Source organism: Protopterus annectens, chromosome 1.part0 (genome assembly GCF_019279795.1).
Source record: "Protopterus annectens isolate FY-2018-M chromosome 1.part0, PAN1.0, whole genome shotgun sequence".
In the NCBI taxonomy this organism is placed as follows: domain Eukaryota; kingdom Metazoa; phylum Chordata; order Ceratodontiformes; family Protopteridae; genus Protopterus; species Protopterus annectens.
Window position 1 is genome coordinate 1,626,237,720 of NC_056725.1, and position 17,822 is coordinate 1,626,255,541.

General features: G+C 39.8%; 1 protein-coding gene across 1 annotated transcript in view; it reads left to right on the plus strand.

Annotated features, from left to right (window-relative positions):
• Positions 1 to 17,822, plus strand: part of LOC122804124 (ankyrin repeat and fibronectin type-III domain-containing protein 1-like) — an 828,648-nt gene that overhangs the window by 788,626 nt on the left and 22,200 nt on the right. Inside the window, exon 12 of the mRNA XM_044073813.1 lies at positions 17,262 to 17,361. Within this exon, the coding sequence (XP_043929748.1) occupies positions 17,262 to 17,361 (100 nt within the window). The remainder of the gene's footprint in view (positions 1 to 17,261; positions 17,362 to 17,822) is intronic.

The window sequence follows — 17,822 nt, forward strand, 5'->3', positions numbered from 1 at the left end:
TTAAATCCTTGCTTCTGAAGCTAAAACCCTGCTCTCCTTCTGTAGATAATTTCCCAGCACTCTTTCTTCAGAAGGCTGCTGACTCTCTTGCCTTCCCCAGTACCATTCTCATTAACCGCTCCATCACTGAATCTAAAGTTCCCACCATCTGGAAACAAATTTTATACTATCCCCATTCATAAAGGTGATAACTTATCTGAACTTGCAAACGTTAGGCCAGTCGCTATTCTATCCCCTCTTTCCAAAATATGAGAGAAATGTGTTCACAAGCAAATCCTCCACCACCTCCTACATGAAAACTTACTCACCCCCACACAACATTCTTTCATCCAAAACATAGCATCTCCACTGCCCTCATATCCTTCTTAAACACTACTTACCAAGCCAGAGATAATAGCAAACTCATCTCTTGCCTATTCCTTGACCTCTCAAAAGCATTTGACACCGTTTCACACCGTCTGCTTCTAACCAAACTCCCTGAACTCAAGCTATCTCCCTCAACTTTTGTCTGGTTTGCTACTAACCTCTCTGATCAACTTCAGTCAGTAAAATGGCTCTCTACTACTTCTTCTGCCTTACCTGTCACAGTGGGTGTTCCTCAAGGCTCTATTCTTGGCTCATTACTATTTAACATTTTTACCAACAAACTGTCTATATCCTGGCCCCAGTTTTCTCTCGTGCAATATGCTGATGACTCCACCTTCATCACCATAGCTAACTTCCTCTCAAATCTAAAACCTTCACACAACAATCCTTCTTATCTATAGAAAACTGGCTTACCAAGAATAATATAATACTACAAAAAAAAAAACTAAACTCCTGCTTTTCACTCTCAAAACTTTGAATCATTTAAAGTCCTCCTTCTCTGTCTCTTCCTTTAACAATACACCTATCTCTGCTGAGCCTTCCACAGAACTTCTGGGGGACATCATAGATGACAACTCAGATTTGATCTACATGTCTCCAATACCATCAAGAACCCACCATAAACTTCGACTTTTGTACAGAAAAAAAAATTCTCTCCACCAGATCCAAAATCTCCTTTGCCCAAGCTTACCTCCTTCCAAGCCTAGTCTATGGCTCACAAGTCCTCACTAACCTTCAGACCAATCTCTGTCAAAATTAGAAACCACATACAACAAAAGTGCACAATTTGCTGATCTTTCTTACCAATCTCATCACTGTCTTGCCCTTAAAATTTAAACTGGCTAGAATTTCCCCATCAGCTGCTTCTTTCTCAACTTCAAATCATTCATGCTCTACTACACCAGCCCTCCTTCTGCATTGATCTTGCTTCTCTTATCTCTCTATACCCCTACTAGGGCTCTCCAAAGCACTGAACAAAACCTCCTCAAAATCTATAAACCCAGACACAAAATAGGGCAAAACCTATACAGCTAGTCCCCCTGCCCAATCTTGGAACAAACTTCCTTTAGACATCAGGTATATTAAGCACCCACAAAAATTCAAGACTGCTACTAAAAACTTTCTAAACATTACTTGGATCTGTCACTGTAATTACCCACCATGACACTTTCACCAGCTGCTCACACCTTCACTCTTACCAAACCATCCTGCCTCTCCTGTGACATTTATTCTCTGGTCGCACGTCAACATTTCCAATACTACCTCTCTAATGAAACTTTCAACATACTGAAATTTGAGCACAGCTTAAGTAATCCTCATGTCAACCTCCCCATTCTTATAAGGGTATTGCTCATACACCCAGTTGACCCACAATTACTGTGGTCTTTTTTCTTGTTTCTGTTGGAAAATCTGTACACATTTCCTACTTCTAAATAATGAATATCAGTCTAGCTCTTTTATCTTAATGCTTTTTATATCGTGATGTACCATTATATTTAATACTGTACTTTTTGATTTGTATATTTTAATATATCACTGTACTTATATGTTTGTAACTACTTACAGAGCTTTTCTCCCCAAGCCTCCGCTGAAAAAGAGCTTTCACCCAGCCGGACTAACCTGGTCATCAAATGTCAAATAAATAAATAAATAGGTTCATTTTTCATGTCTTGTCATATATGGCTTTAAGTAGTTTGGCACCTCTAGCCTATGCCAGATTTGAAGTCATGTGTCATCTGTAATTTCTGCACAGTTTGAAACGCATGTTGACATAGCTAGCCTCTTGCAACTGGTGCCCATCTTTTCATTAAGCTATCTAGACGACATATACATTACACAGTATTAGTAATATTCAAAAACAAGTCATGATATCTTTCACTTCAGAAATGGTTCACTTGATGAGTTTCTTTTTTAGAGTGACTTGTCTGAAAGATGGTCACTGTGGATCCATAAATATGATTTATTCTTGACTGCAAGCAGAATATTTGAGAATACTGAAAGGTACGCTATGCTGCATTTTTGCTGCGTGTAGGGGAGGAAGCAATGGTAGTTTATAATACAGCTGAGCTTAGAGAGGAAGGAAAAGAGAGTTCAGAAATAATTTATGATATGTTTGTCATTTGCTCTTCATGGGGATACAGGGTCATACTGTGGCTATTGATGCTTATGTTGCTGAGTAAAAGAATGTAGTCAGAATTGTAAATTTGGTGAGTTACATGACTCTCTAGTTCAAGACAATATCTTGTGTGGTTTCGGAAATGATCAAACAAAGGGAAGATTCTTCCAAGATGAATGCGCACTGATCAACACATTAATTTCAGTTCTCCCAAAAAAAAAACTAAGAAACAGAAGCCAATGATATTGTCAACTTGACTAAAATTAAGTTACTGGCTAGCAAGTACACTACTTGGATGACAGCAAATTGAGAACCTGAAAAATCATGCAGAAAAGGTTAACAGAAAATACTCTGGGAAGAATCTTATAGCCGTTTAGCAAAAAGCAGTTAAAAGATTCAGCTTTGGTACAAGAGATGACTTCCAGTAATTTAGAGGAAAAAATAAATCAAATGTGTGCAGAGGTGATTCAAATAAATAAAACACAGAAGGAGTATATCATCTCAAATAACAAAAGTAGGAAAAAATAGAAACTTTAACTAGCTATTTAGATGAGCTGATAAAACTGCAAAACTCAGAAGGTGAAATGAAGAAAGGGCTGGCTGAGTATCAACTGGTACAGTTGAAGACAGTGCACAGAAAAAATGAGATTTTTCTGCTGTACCAGAAGAACTGAAAAGAACAGACTATTAGTTTTATGAAGGCATAAAAAGCAACTACACTGGTATTCCACAACAGGATTTGTTAATTAAAAGGGATCATTGAGTGTATGATCCAAACCTGGCCAAGAGAAACTAGTCAAGACCTGTATTAGTAAAAATGTAATCATACCAGCAGAAAAAGTTGATGCTAACAATGCTGTAGCAGAAAGTAAAAGTATTAAAAACTGGAGACAGCACAGAGTTTGTGGAAAATAATTATTCACTGTATACCAGGCAGAAGAGAAGCAATTTTATACCAGCAGTACTAGGATGTCAGAGGCAGGTGTGAGGTTCAAGCTGCTGTATCCAGCTGTCTTTAGAATATTTTTTCCCTGCAGAATCAAAGACATTTTGGATGCAGAACAAGTGAGCCAGCAAACAGAACGGGTCTCTACTTTTCATTCTTCTGTCAATCAAGCTCATAGACAGATTTTGCAGTGAAACCTTTTCCAAAATCCCAAAGAAGAATGCTTGAGAAACAGATAAAAAGCACAGGGGTTAACTAGAAGAATCAGGAGTACACTGGACTTGAACCAGTGTCTGGTACTGGGAGATGAAGATGAAAAGAAAAAAAAGGCCAGCAACACTGAAATTAATGAATAATTAGGAGACTATAAAACATCAATCACATGTATGAAATATGGCTTTGCAAGGAAAAAGTGGCTGAGAAAGCTTAGACTTTTGTTGACTTTGTTAAATTTGTGGGGTAGACTGTCGAGCATACACCGCACTTTTGTGGAGTATGCAGTCAGGGTCAAATGTAGTGGGCCTCTTCAGTGACTATTGTATGTATTAAAAATTTTAAAGTAGACAAGTACTTTTTCAGATTTAAGAACTATAAGCTTTACAGTATTAGAAGTGTAGAAAGGCTTACATAAAGCATGTTTATTATGAATATGCTGTGATCCTGGGCTGCTGGGGTGGGGGTAGAGTATAAAATTGCACTGATTATATTATATGTAGAATTAAGATATTTTTTCTTATTTTTACAAGGGTGAAAAGTTTAAGCTACAAACAAGTGTTTTTCGTAAGCAAGTAGGCCTGAAAAATAAGATAAAATGATGAAAGCTATGAAACATGCTGAGTTCCTTACATTTGCAAAGATATATGATTTTTTTTTTTCAATAAGTTTGAAGTTATGGGAAGTGAATAAGAGACTGCAACCTGCAGATCAGCCTTAATACTTTAATGCATTTAATAGACCAGCATACAATTTGGTTTTACTTAAAGGTAGCCAGTAAAAGTATAAAGGCTGTTTTTCACATCTGGAAGGGTAAAGAGATAATAAAAGAACAGACAGCAATCAGTGTAAGTGAGAACATGGGCTGTAACAAGCACTTTAGCATGGTAACCTTAATTTTAGGTTAGGTGATACCTGTGGGTACAGCTGTCGATTTGGGACAAATATTTCTATTTGGAGGATTAAAATCAATTTTGTAAAGATATAAAAAAGTTATGTACTCACCATAACATTCCATCTGAGTAGTTATACTTCATTGTCTGCAACCTGTGGGGTATTCGAATCCATATCGGATCCGAGCCGGCAACATATTTTTTTCAAGCATCTGCTCCAAGCTCCTCCCCTTACCCATAATCCCTCACATCTCCTACCTTCCCTCAGATCGAGTTTGCCACTAATCAAACTATTAGCAACTCAATAACACTAACCTAGAACAGGTTCGGGGGAAGGAGGGTGGGACGGTTGCAGAAAATGAAGTATAACTACTCAGATAGAACATTATGGTGAGTACATAACTTCTTTATCTGAAGTAGTTAACTTCATTTATCTGCAACCTGTGGGACAAAGTCCCCAGCTACTAAAACTCCTGGGAGACCCTCATGGAAGGATATTCCTGAGCACTGCAGAGCCAAAGGATGCTCTCCCTCTAGAGATCAAATCCAACTTATAATAAGAAATAAATGTATGTGACCTTGCTCAGGTCGCTGCTGCACAGATATCATCCAGAGAAACCATAGACCAAAAGGTAGCAGAAGTTGCCATAGATCTGATAGAATGAGCTTTAATAGGACCAGGTGGGGACAGGCCTTTATCCCTACAGACTTGCAGTATACATTGTGTAATCCATCTAGCCAAGGAGACCTTGGAAATGGCCTTGACCAAAAAGGGTCTGGAAAAGGACACAAATAATTGGTCAGACTAACAGAATTGTTTAGTCCTGTGTAAATAGAAACAAAGCTATGAACAACTAACAAATGCAGCTTATATTGACCCTTGTTCTGGAAATATGGAAAGAACACAGGCAGATTAATCATCTGGTTAATATTAGATTCATAAGCAACTTTCGGTAAGAAAGAAGGGTTCCTGCGAAGCGAAACCCTATCTTTATGAAAGATCAAGTAAGCGGGCACGGCAGACAAAGCTTGGATCTCAGAAACCCTTCTAGCCGAGGTAATGGGCACTAGAAAAGCTGTCTTTCAGGACAGGAATTTCAAATCTACTGACACAGCTGGTTCAAATGGGGGTGCCACCAATGCCTATAGAACTAAGGTAAGGTCTCAAGGTGGGACGGAATCCTTAACCGGGGGAAGCAAAAGAAAAGTACCTTTCAGAAAAGCCTTGCACAATCTCAAAGAGGCCAGATCATTCAGATTTTTGCCGACATGAAAATTAGATATGGCTGCCAGTTGTACTTTCAGTGTAGAGGAACTAGCCCCTTGTTGGAAAATATAGGACAAAAACTCCAACACTGCAGGAACCGAGGCTGTAAATGGATCTAGGTTTCTCTGAGAAGCCCAAATAGAGAAGCATTTCCATTTGCTGTGATAAACTTTCCTAGTGGAAGCTTTGTGGGATGCCACCAAAATACTCTTTATTGAAGATGATAGACCGGGAGTCCAAGCGATCAAGGGAACTGGAGCAACCAAGCCGTCAGCTTGAGGCTGGCCAGATAAAGTGGACTGATGCCCAAGGTATGAGAGATGAGATCCGGGTAGGAATCCAGAATCCATGGAGCAGTCAGAGCATGAGACCAGAGAAAGGGGAACCACACTTGGCGGGGCCAGAATGGGGCAATGAGGATCACTTTGCATCCCAGTAGGTAAGCTTTCTGAAGAAACTTCGGAATGAGAGGTAGCGGGGGATAGGCATACAGTAACCCGAGAGGCCAAGCATGGACGAGAGCATCTCTGGGGGAGTCCCCTGGTGAGGGGATCAGAGCGAAGAACTCGCCACACTTCACGTTGGAAGAAGATGCGAAGAGATCGCAGCAAGGGTGACCCCACGCAAGGAAGATCTCCTCCGATACTGACTGTTTCAGAGACCACTCATATGGCATTAGAATAGCCCGACTCAGTCTGTCCGCTAAAATGTTGGAGCATCCCAGGATGTGCTTTGCAATCAGAAACTGACTGGTGGAGATCGCCCACTCCCACACTCTCATGGCCTCGTGGCAGAGAGGGTAAGATCTGGTTCCTCCTTGTTTGTTGATGTACCAGACAACAGACATGTTGTCTGACTGAACTGCAATCATCTACGGGGAAAGAACAGCATGGATGGCTTGCAACGTTAAAAGCACTGCCCTCATCTCCGGAATACTGATATTCAGTCTGGTCTTGGTCTGGGACCACATGCCTTGAACCATGCTCCCCAAAAAGTGCCCCCCCACCCAATCTGGGAGGCGTCCGTGGTCACTGTAGCTTGGGCTGGGGGTGTTAAGAAGGGATGACCTGCCAAGATTTCCAGCGATTGGAGCCACCAAAGAAGAGAAATCTTGCAGGCTCTGCTGATTCATATTGGGTAGTCCATGGGGAGGTCTAACCAAGACCACTGAACTGCTAGGGTCCACTGAAGCACCCTCATGTGAAGGTGCGCACAGGGAATGATTGAAATTGCTATGGCCATGGAGCCTAGGGCTTGGAGAACATCACACGCTGTTGGCATCCTGGGGTCGAGGATCACTGACACATGGGCCTGTAGGTTCTGGACTCTGTCCCGAGTAAGAAAAACTTGCAATAGTAGAGTGTCCAACCATGCCCCTATGAATTCCAAGGTCTGTGTCGGGTTCAAGCGGGACTTGGAGAAGTTGATGGTAATCCCTAGATTGACTGCAAGATGCAGGAAGGAGTCTCTGGCCATGCAAAGTAGATGCTTGGTGGCAACAGCAAGGAGCCAATCGTCTAGGTAAGGAAACACCTGAATTCCCTGAAGTCTCAGGTGAGCCACTACGACTGCCATAACCTTGGTAAACACCCTGGCGGCTGTGGTGAGACCGAAGGGTAGGGCTCTGAACTGGAAATGATTGGCTCCCAGCCAGAAGGGAAGGAATCTCCTGGAGCTTCTGCAAATCTTGATATGGTAGTAAGCGTCCTGGAGGTCTATCAAGCACATCCAGTTGCATTCTTGGAGGTAAGGTAGAATGGACTGCAAGGTGATGATCCAGAATTTCTGCTTGGCTTCAGACAGGTTCAGGGTTGACAGGTCCAATATGGGTTTGAGGTCCCCCATCTTTTTTGGCACTAAAAAGAACCTGGAGTAAACGCCTAATCCGGACTGATCTGGGGGGGACCGGTTCAATGGCCCGATTGTAAAGCAGCTTTGAAAATCCGTGCGCTGTGGCTTCCCTTTGAGCGGGTGGAACATCAACATCTGGGAGGCACTTTGATTGGACGGGTGGGGCAACGAACGGGATGGAGTATTCTCTGGATATTATTTAGAGTACCCAATGGTCTGTCATAATGGACTCCCAAGCTGTTAGGTGCAATGACAATATTCCCCCGACTGTCTCCAAAGTAGGACAGTCGGGCAACCCCTCAGGGTTGCTGCACGGGTCTGTCTGAGAAGGTCTCCCTAGACCCAAAGTTCCTCGGGCCCCCTCTGCCCCTGGGGCGGTGTCTGTCTTGCCCCCCTCTGCCTCTAGGGGACGAGTTGTCCTGAGTGTCCCGGGAAAACTGAGATTTTTGGAACCACATCTTCTTCTGCCCTCTCTAATTCCTAGAAAAGGATCTTTGAGGGCTAGAGTAGCAGACTCTGATGGCAGACAGAGTCTTCTCATCCTTCTCGCTCTGGACCAGGGTGTCACAAGTTGTCTTCCCAAACAGGGAGGAACCGTCAAAGGGAGCATTTGTGAATGACACCTTGAAGGGTTCCGCGAATTCACAAAGTCTGAACCAAGCATGCTGCCTCATAGCTACGCCGGTCCCAGCTGCCCTAGCCACTCCTTCCATGGCATGGTAAAGAAGACGCATGGACATGTTCGAAATGGATCTCAGAGTCGACATTTTCACAGAGAACAGTTGCTTGTCCTCTGGCGACAAAGATTCTGGGGGCAACACAGCGAATTCCCTGACTAGGTCTCACTGGATTCGAATGACGTGTGCTAAATAATTCAGTGCTCAACATCACTGAAGAAAAGACTCGCTTCCCAAACCAATCCACCACCCTAGACACCTTGTCCAGAGGGTGGACCAAAGACCTTTCCTGAGCCAGTTCTCTCTTGATGGCAGCTGCAACCACCATAGCATCCACAGGGGATCCCTTGTATCAGGCCTGTCTGTCTGTGGGAGGAGAAAGGATCCTGTCTGGGCGTTTGGGGATTGGTTCCATGGTGTCAGGCTCCTTCCATGCCCATGTGGTAATAAGATCCACTAATGGATCTGCGGGAGGGGACACCCAGGATGTAGATGGGCTGTGCTGAAGGCCTCCATGAATACTGACTCATTCATAGAGGGTTTTGGGGCTGACCAACCTCCCCTCTGGTGGAGGATTTCCATGATGTCTCCAAAGGAGACATCCTTGGGAGGTGACCTGGGGTAACCCTCACTTTCATCCAAGTCAGTATCTTCTGTGAGGGACTCAGGGGAGTCCATGTGCCTCCTCTTACATGAATGCTTATGGGGAGCCTCCTCAGTGGGACTCTCTGAAGAGGGCTCGTAAGTCATGAGGGGTTCCACGATGGGATTCACCTGGGGGTCCTCTAGCATGAGCTGTCCCTGGGACAAGCTGATGGGAGTCGTGACCAAATCCACAGCAGCCTGGGTGAAGTCTGAGGCAATGGGCTGGGGTCTCAATCCCTGGGAGAGAACCCTCTCCACCACGTCGAAGGCCGAAGGAGAGCACACCTCCTTGGCAACCAATAAGGAAGAAGTTGTCCCCGGCTCTGTCGTGAGGATCAGGCCGAGGCCAAGGTAGTCAGGGTTCCAAAGGAATGGCTCATATCCGACAAAGTTGGAGTCAAAGACATCTCCATTCCCTCGGATCCGGCTCCCCATTCTTGGCCCCGAGAGTTGCTCGGATCCAAACAAGTCTGATCTGAGGAACTCAAGGTAATCGCTGGTGTCGAGGTTGGAGGAACCGTTGGCACCAAACCCCCAGCTCCAAGGATCCTCGGATCCATAAACCCCAAAACCACAGGTCAAATCAGGGAAGGAGAGATTGGATGGAAGAAGGGCATAGAGGTCCCCTCTCCAGCCGGAGAGGGGCCTGGCAAGAATCCCATTTGGATTTGGGTCCGAATGAATCTCCGCATCATCCTGTCCATGTCAAGCTCCGGAAGACTCCGAGTCGACCACTAGGAGACGACAGACTCAGATCTGGCTGGTCTGTGAGACGACCTCGAAGAAGGCCTCTGGCCTGAAGGCTCCATTGGCTCCGGGGAGAATGTCCGGGAATGGAGCCGAGGAGAAGTGGTCCTGACAATTTTTGAAGGTGGACTGGGAAATGGCTCCTGCTTTGGAGATCGTTTGAGGTGCCTTTCCGCCCTTTTCTCTTTCTCTCTCTTGTCCTTATCCTTTGTTTTTGTCCCTGTCTCAGCAGGCTTAGAGGGAGGTTGAGTCCCAGCCTGGGGGGGGGGTGTTGGTTGGCTACTGGAGCTGATGTCATCGTATCTAACACAGAAACTGGTAGCAGGCCCTTAGCTACCAGTTTCGCCTTCCTCTCTTTCAACACCCTGGGGTTGAACCCCACACACACACTACACAGCAGACTAAGGTGGGGAATGCCCAATAACACACAGAGTGTAGCCATCAGCCAGTGAAAGCTTGTGGCCACACTCTGTGCATTTTTTAAATGTTGGTTTTGGCACACAAGGGCTGGTTAAGCCTACACTACCTCAGAAATAACAAACTTTCTAAACTATTTTTTTTCATAAAAAAAACTGACAAACAATGAAGGGGAGGAAAGGGTTGACCACAAACTACACTCATACACTAAATATAAACCAAAAAGTATCACTTACTATACCCAACTTGGAGCTATAGAGACCACAATGAGTACGCATGAAACGGCAAACGATTTCTGAGGGAGGTAGGAGATGTGAGGGATTGTGAGTAAGGGGAGGAGCTTGGAGCCTGGAGCAGATGCTTGAAAAAAAAATGTTGCCAGCTTGGATCCGATATGGATCCGAATACCCCACAGGTTGCAGATAAATGAAGATAACTACTTCAGATACATAGTTTTATGTGTTTGTTCTAAGTAAATAGGGGATGAGGTATTTTGAAATGTATTTTTTTTGTTTGAAGTATGTCATTATTGAAATGTATTTTTTTTTTGTTTGAAGTATGTCATTAAAACAAAGTCTTGAAAAAACTGACATAGGTTCAAATGGAGATGAGAAGAAACAACTGTACGAAAGATTAGCCTGGCATATAGTGTGTTCATGTAACACAAAAATTGAAAATATATATTGAAAAAACTGTCATGTATAATAGGTGGGAACAATAGCTATTTATCATAATGATTATGCTATCTGTAATATCCTGGAACATGAATGGCCTTACAGTTATGGACAAAAAGGAAAGAATATTGAATTATATTAGGAAATGTAGAGTGCAAATAGTAATGTTGCAGAACACATATTTAGAAAGAAGTGAGTATGTGAATTTAACAAAGAAAGGATTTCAGAATAAAAATTCAGCAGAATATCAAGAGAAAGGGGAGAAGGAGAATAATTATACTAATTGATAGATGGGATCCTATAGTGATAGAAGAGGAAAATAAGCAGTAGATTTGTGGTAGTAAGGGACTATTGGCAAGAGAGAGGTTTATGCTGCCATGTATTTATATTCCACCAAAAACTGCTATTAGGGAACTTAAGAAAATATTGGTATGGAAGATGTGAATTCAGTAGTAGGAACTCACACAGAATTTACATATTATTCCCCAAGGTACAATAACAGGGCTAGACTAGACAAAAATTATATTTCACAGGAACATTTGCATTTAATTGAAATCTTTGACACACATCCAATAACTATTTCAGACCATGCACCAATTAAAAACTGAAATAAAAATGCAAGGTAATGAAGTAAAAATGAGACACTGGTATTTTCCCACCTACCTGTTAAAAAGAGAGGAATTTAAGGAATGGGTAGTGGAAATGATTTGAAAGTTATTAGGGAATATAAAATATCTTTTGAAGTTACAGCTAGTGAGTTAATAAAATGAAAATGTAGTTTAAAATAGGGTAGAAATAAAAGAGAAATATATATGGTTAAGAAGTAATAGGAATCACTTAGGGGGCTGATAAAGGTTAAACTCTTGCAGAATAAGGAGAATCTCACAGAACAAGAAGATGTACAAATGCAAAGTGCTAAAGAGAAAGTAAGGAGTATCGGGATAATATACACAAATTTAGAAAGATTGCTGTAAAGCATCCATTTTTGTTAGAAAAACCACAAAAACTTTTAGCACAATGACTTAGGCAACAGAAAGTAAAAAGGGTTGCCACCAAACTTAGAGAGCCTATAACAAGAAAAATATCCAGAGATCCTTTAGAGGAATTAGAGATATTCCATGACTTTTATGAACATTTGTATAAAGCAAAGAAATGTGCAAATCAAGAAAAAGAAGAAATGGAAATATTTTAAAAGACTTAATTATGCCAGGATTAGAGATGCATAATACTCAACAACTAGCAGTTAAAATAGAAGGAGATGAGATAAAATGGTGACTTATAATCAAGCTTCAAAAATGTCTCCAGGAACAGATGATATTTCTGTGAAAATTTGAAAATTAGGGGAGAAGAAAGTGAAAAAGATCTGAGAGACTTTGTTTAATAGTATTTTTAAAAGGAGGGAAAACACCAACATCTTGGAAGAAAGCTGTGGTGGCTGTATTGCCTAAATACAGTAAAGGCCCATCAGGACCACCTTCATACAGACTCATTTCAATTTTAAACCATAATTATAAAGTCTTGCCAAAATGTGGTTTTGTGGCTAGGAGGTAAATGTTTGACAACATTAATAGAACAATGATGATCCAGAGGGAATCAGAATGTAAGAAAATGCCTCTGTTGTTGGTCGGTCTTGATTTAAAGAAAGCATTAGACAGAGTAAGCTGGTATTTTATGAGAAGGGCAATGGAAGCATTTGCATGCCCTGATACTTAATTAGGAGGATATATAAAGGATATATGAAGGATTTGAGGCAAAAATTAAAATGGGAGGGTTCCTCTCTGATAAGTTGTGTTTGAACAGAGGAACCAGGCAGGCATACCCTCTTTCCCCTTTGTTATTTGCTTTATATTTAAAGCCACTGGCAAAGAAAATAAGAGATTCATATATTCAAGGATATATTTGGTATGGTAATCAAGAAAAATTTGCTTTATGTTTAGATATTATTTTTACCTGATGCATCCAGAAAAGGACATGACAGTGTTGTGGAACATTCTGAGACAGTTTCATGTCTTTTCGGGATATAAAACTACTGTTACTTTTCTATATTTTTTATCTTGTATACTGCTGTATAGAAATATCCCTTTAGTGTTCGAGAACTCAGCATTCTTATTTATCAGTCATTACTTTACAGACACACATTTTATTTGTTGGAATTAAAAGAATAAGCTATGTCTGTAATTTTTTGGTGCCATAAGTGGTAACAAATCATACATACTAAAATAACATAAACAGGCTGCTGGTGATGCCAGAAGATCAGATGTTGTTTCTTATTTTTTATTTTTTTTTTTAGTTCGATGTAAGCCCACTTACTCCAATAGTTTCTTAGCTTACAATAGTAAACACCCTCCATATGTGAAAAGAAATATTGTGAGAGGACAAATGATCTGGGAGCCAGAATGTGTTCTTCCTTGATCACATTTAGAAGGGAAGTCGAGAACCTCACACAAATGTTTGTGGATAGAGGATACCCAGAAAAATGGGTTTGAGAAGTGGGGAAGGAGATTTTGGAAGGATGGGGTAGTAAATACATACCCTTGATAGGTAAGTAGGTTATTGTTAACAAGGGGAATGGAAATCAGACAACCAATTTCTCACAATCGATGGTTAGATTTTTTTGGATCATTTGGATACAAGTTTCAGAGTATTGTTACTAAAAATTGGGTAATTTTGGAAGGAAACATTGAAGTATCTAATAGAATGTGAACCGCACCATTATTTATGTACAAGATTAATTTTAATATACAATTTTTATTGGAGCACCCCTTAAACAGAGAGGGTAGGGATACAACAAGATGTGGAGCATGTAAATATTGTGCTTACATTCTACATCAGAAGCATCTCGAAATAGGAGAACCTTGTAAGAAATTAAAATTAGCTGAAGGAAATTGTGGTAGTAAAGGTTTGGTTTACATTAGTGTATGCCAAGGGTGTTATGGTTATTACATTGGGAAAATGGGGAGGACTTTTACGCTATTAATTCTAAAGACATGAACAATGCCCTTTTCAAACACACACTATTAGGTTCAGAACATTGTAGTTTTAAATTTGGGATTTTAGAGAAGGTTCATAAGGAAGAAAAGGAGGGGTGATTGGTCAAATACCATTTGTAAAAGGGAACTTATATGGCAGCTCAGATTAAATGCAAATTGTTCACCTGGGTTGAATGACCACCTCTCACTTATTCCTGTTTTAAAAGAAAGAGCCTTAATTTTATGAATTTTAATGTATTTGTTTATGTAAGTAATTGATTTTTTTTAATTGTTTTGTTGTAGTGAATGAAGGGTTAAGATTTTGATACCTATGTTTCAGGTGTGATTTAACTGTATTAATTGGTTAAACAACTACAGATGTCATGTATTTAAAGAATTTTAGTGGCAAGCACTTTTGGTTTTGATAAAGTCCTACGATTTTGACGGACGAAAGCACTTACCATTTAGGGTCTGTTTGTGGAACTTTCAATAAATTCTTTTTGGGCAACACTTTGGATTTTTTGTGTACCTGGCAGTCACCATAGGTGGTTTTGTGTTTTCCTTGATGTTATACTCCACCTGAAATGCTCTTGTATTGTTCTGTTTCTTATTTTTTTAAATATTTATATTGAAATTGTAGGGTCAACTACAAATGCTGCTGTACTAATAGCTTGCACCACGCATGTTCAACGCCACTTGCTTAAAGAAGCAAGTGCTCTAACTACCATTAGTGTTGTCTAACTGAACTACTTAGCCATCCCAACATCCAACCCTATGGAATCTTGTAGTCCCACAAGAGCCCTAACTCTAACTCTAAAACTTCCAACCAGTTCCTAACCCAAGTCCATGCTCCCTAACCTAAAACTATACTCCACCTGCCTAATCCTAAAATACACAAAAACCCTAAGCATAGATCTCTACTCCCGCTTCCTAAACTTAAATTCCTTGATCGCTCCCTAATCCTAAACTCCCTTCCACTCCTTAAACCTAAAACTCCCGACACTCCCTAACCCTAAACTCTCCTCCCACTCCCTAATCCTAAAATTCCTCCCCACTCCCTAACCCTAAAATTCCCCTCCATCTCCATAACCTTAAAACTCACCTCCTTCTCCCTAAACCTACACCCTCTTCCTGACCCTGCCTAATGTACACCACACCTGCTCACCACAGTTACCATACTCATCTTGCTCGAAGTCAAATAATGTGCTCTGGTAAGGTGCAACAACTGCCTGCCAAACTCATATTCAAGTTCAAGTGTAAATGGCAGCCTGTACAAGCTACAAGAAGCTTGAATCTTTGACTTTGAGACAGTGATCTTTAAATGCATGGGACCTGAGCATTTGTAGTAGAATGAAAAATGTATATATAAGACTAAGCACATTAATATAATGAAACAAATAGCTATTTACACATCTACATTATATCTCGATATATGTACATTACTTAAACTCATTAAACATGCAGAAACTGATCATGGAACATAGAGTAATACTTCTCTAATAATGAGTTCAGTATTATCCAGTAATTAGATTCTGTGGTCATTTTGTTTGGTTTCATCCCAATACTAGACATTTCTTTATAGTACACAACAGTGACAGTATTTATAAATTCTGTAAATGAAGGCAAATCTATATGTTAATTATTTTATATGTCTTGGATAAATATGATCTCCCTATCTCATTATATCATTATTTATTCATTGATTGTTTAGAAAATCAAGAATGAGTGAAAATGCTTTTTTAATAATACCTGACATTAAGTAAAATTTCGAGATTAAGACTATTAAACTGATTTGGACTACAAACCAGATTTTCATATCTAAATTATAGTTACCCATTAAATAGTAAGTGTTAAACACTTTAGTCTCTCTTCAGACAGTCTATACATGCTGGTGCAAATGCTATAGGGAATAATGTGAAACATCATGCTTTTTTCTCTGGGTATGTATGTATAAATTTTTAAAATTTTTTTAATATGCTGTTTATGTGAATATAATCTGTTGGATTATTTGTTTTTTTGAAATAAATATGTCTTTAAAAGTCAGTTTATACTATTATTCAAAATTTATAGTTGTGTAATAGTATTTTTTTTTATTTAACCAAATGGTTTCATGGATTTTTTTTTCAACTGGCTGAATTATCAGAATGTAATCATAAGGCTAATGTTTTAATAACTGAAGGTATAACATAATTTTCTAGGTCAAGAAATCCTTTTCCATCATCTTTCCATTCTCTTGCATGATGTCTCAGAGCTAATCTAGGTTTGCTGGGACATAATAAGAACTTCAAAGAAACGTTGTTAAACTGTTAAATGTGTTGTGGGTAGAATATTTATTTTAATTTAAACCAGTGTTTGTTAGAAAAAAAATAACTTATTTCATTTATTTACATGAATTTAATATTGTCTAAAATATTTGCATAATTTGTTGTTGGTAACTTCTTTTGCAAACTATAAAACATTTTCTATGTTAAAACTTATTTTCACTTTTAGATCTAACGACTCTAAAATATATCTGCAAAAGATACAGTAGAGTAGAGCAGCACTTAATGCTGCTGCATCACAGTTTTTGGTTCTCAAGTGTGGCTTTCTGTTGGGCTTCCTTCTGATGGGAATTTGCATGTCCTTCTTGTGTGCATCCAGGTTTATGCAATGGGCTTTGCTATGACAATGTTCAGATAGTTTCTAGAGTGTATGCAGTCTATATGAGTTTGTGAGTACCCTGTGAGACATAAGTGTTTCATCCAGGACTGGTTCCAGCTTTATGCCAGTTTTTGATTGGATAGGCTCAACTTCCCAAGAACTTGAAATGGTATTGAAAACTGAATGAACGAAAATGATATATTAGCTCACATTTAATGTGTTTGTAAACAGCATTGTCTTCATTTCAAGACACATATATTTTGACAAGAAGCTACTTAGTTATAACTACTGTGTCTTTTTCCCATTTATATTAGTAGAGACTGATCTCAAGATGTGGAATATTTTGTAATTAATGCTATTCAAAGAAGGTCTCAGATGCAAAGTGGTTAGTCATTGGTGTGTGTGTGTGTGTGTGTGTGTGTGTGTGTGTGTGTGTGTGTGTGTGTGTGTGTGTGTGTGTGTGTGTGTGTGTGTGTGCGTGTGTGTGTGTGTGTGTGTGTGTGTGTGTGTGTGTGTGTGTGTGTGTGTGTGTGTGTGTGTGTGTGTCTGTGTGTCTGTGTCTGTGTGAGAGCAACTGCAAGCTTGGTTTTAAGGAATGGGCGTATTGCTCAAAAATTGCATTGTGTGCTGTGCATTACTCATTATGGAATGGACGAAGGGTAGGTCTAGAATGCCAGACTGCTTCCTAACCCACATACATCATCAGCATCTTAGAATAAAATACAATCTCTCTTCCAGAAAACTGATAGGAAAGTATTGCTTTCAACTTTGATTTAGTATCAGAACTCTGTTTTCAAACATCTATGACAAAAAGCAGACTAACAAAAACATTTTTCTTAGAAACCTTAAAGTGTCAAAGTCCCACCAAAAAAGTGTCCGTGGCAAAGAGTCTAAAGCAACTATTCCAGTCTAGTCACAAGTTTGTCAAGACTTTAAAAAGGTAAGTTTTTAATAATATACATACTTCTGCAGGGTTCATTTTTTTGAAATCTAAATATTGTTGTGGTTGGTATACCAGGCATTTTATATTCTTATGCAAAGATATGTGTTTAACACTGAAGTTTCCACAACAATTCAGCAAAAGGCAATACTGAACCACAGAGAGGACACTTGTGACTGTGGAAAGAATGATTTTCAGATAATTCAACTGGAAGGTAACGTTAAAGTTCTATATGGGTCTTGCAAAATATCTAGCATTTCCTTAAATGCACAAAACTGTAATCAGGAAAAAGAAAAAAACTGAATGATTACTCTACAAATTTAATATTTTATGGGGGTGCCATTCCTCTCAACTTCTTAGAGCAAAAATTCTAGAGGAAACCAAAAATAAGGGAGGACGAAGGCCCAAAATCAGGAACAGATTTTATATATTGCTCTTGTAAACTTAGAAAGTTGCTGAAA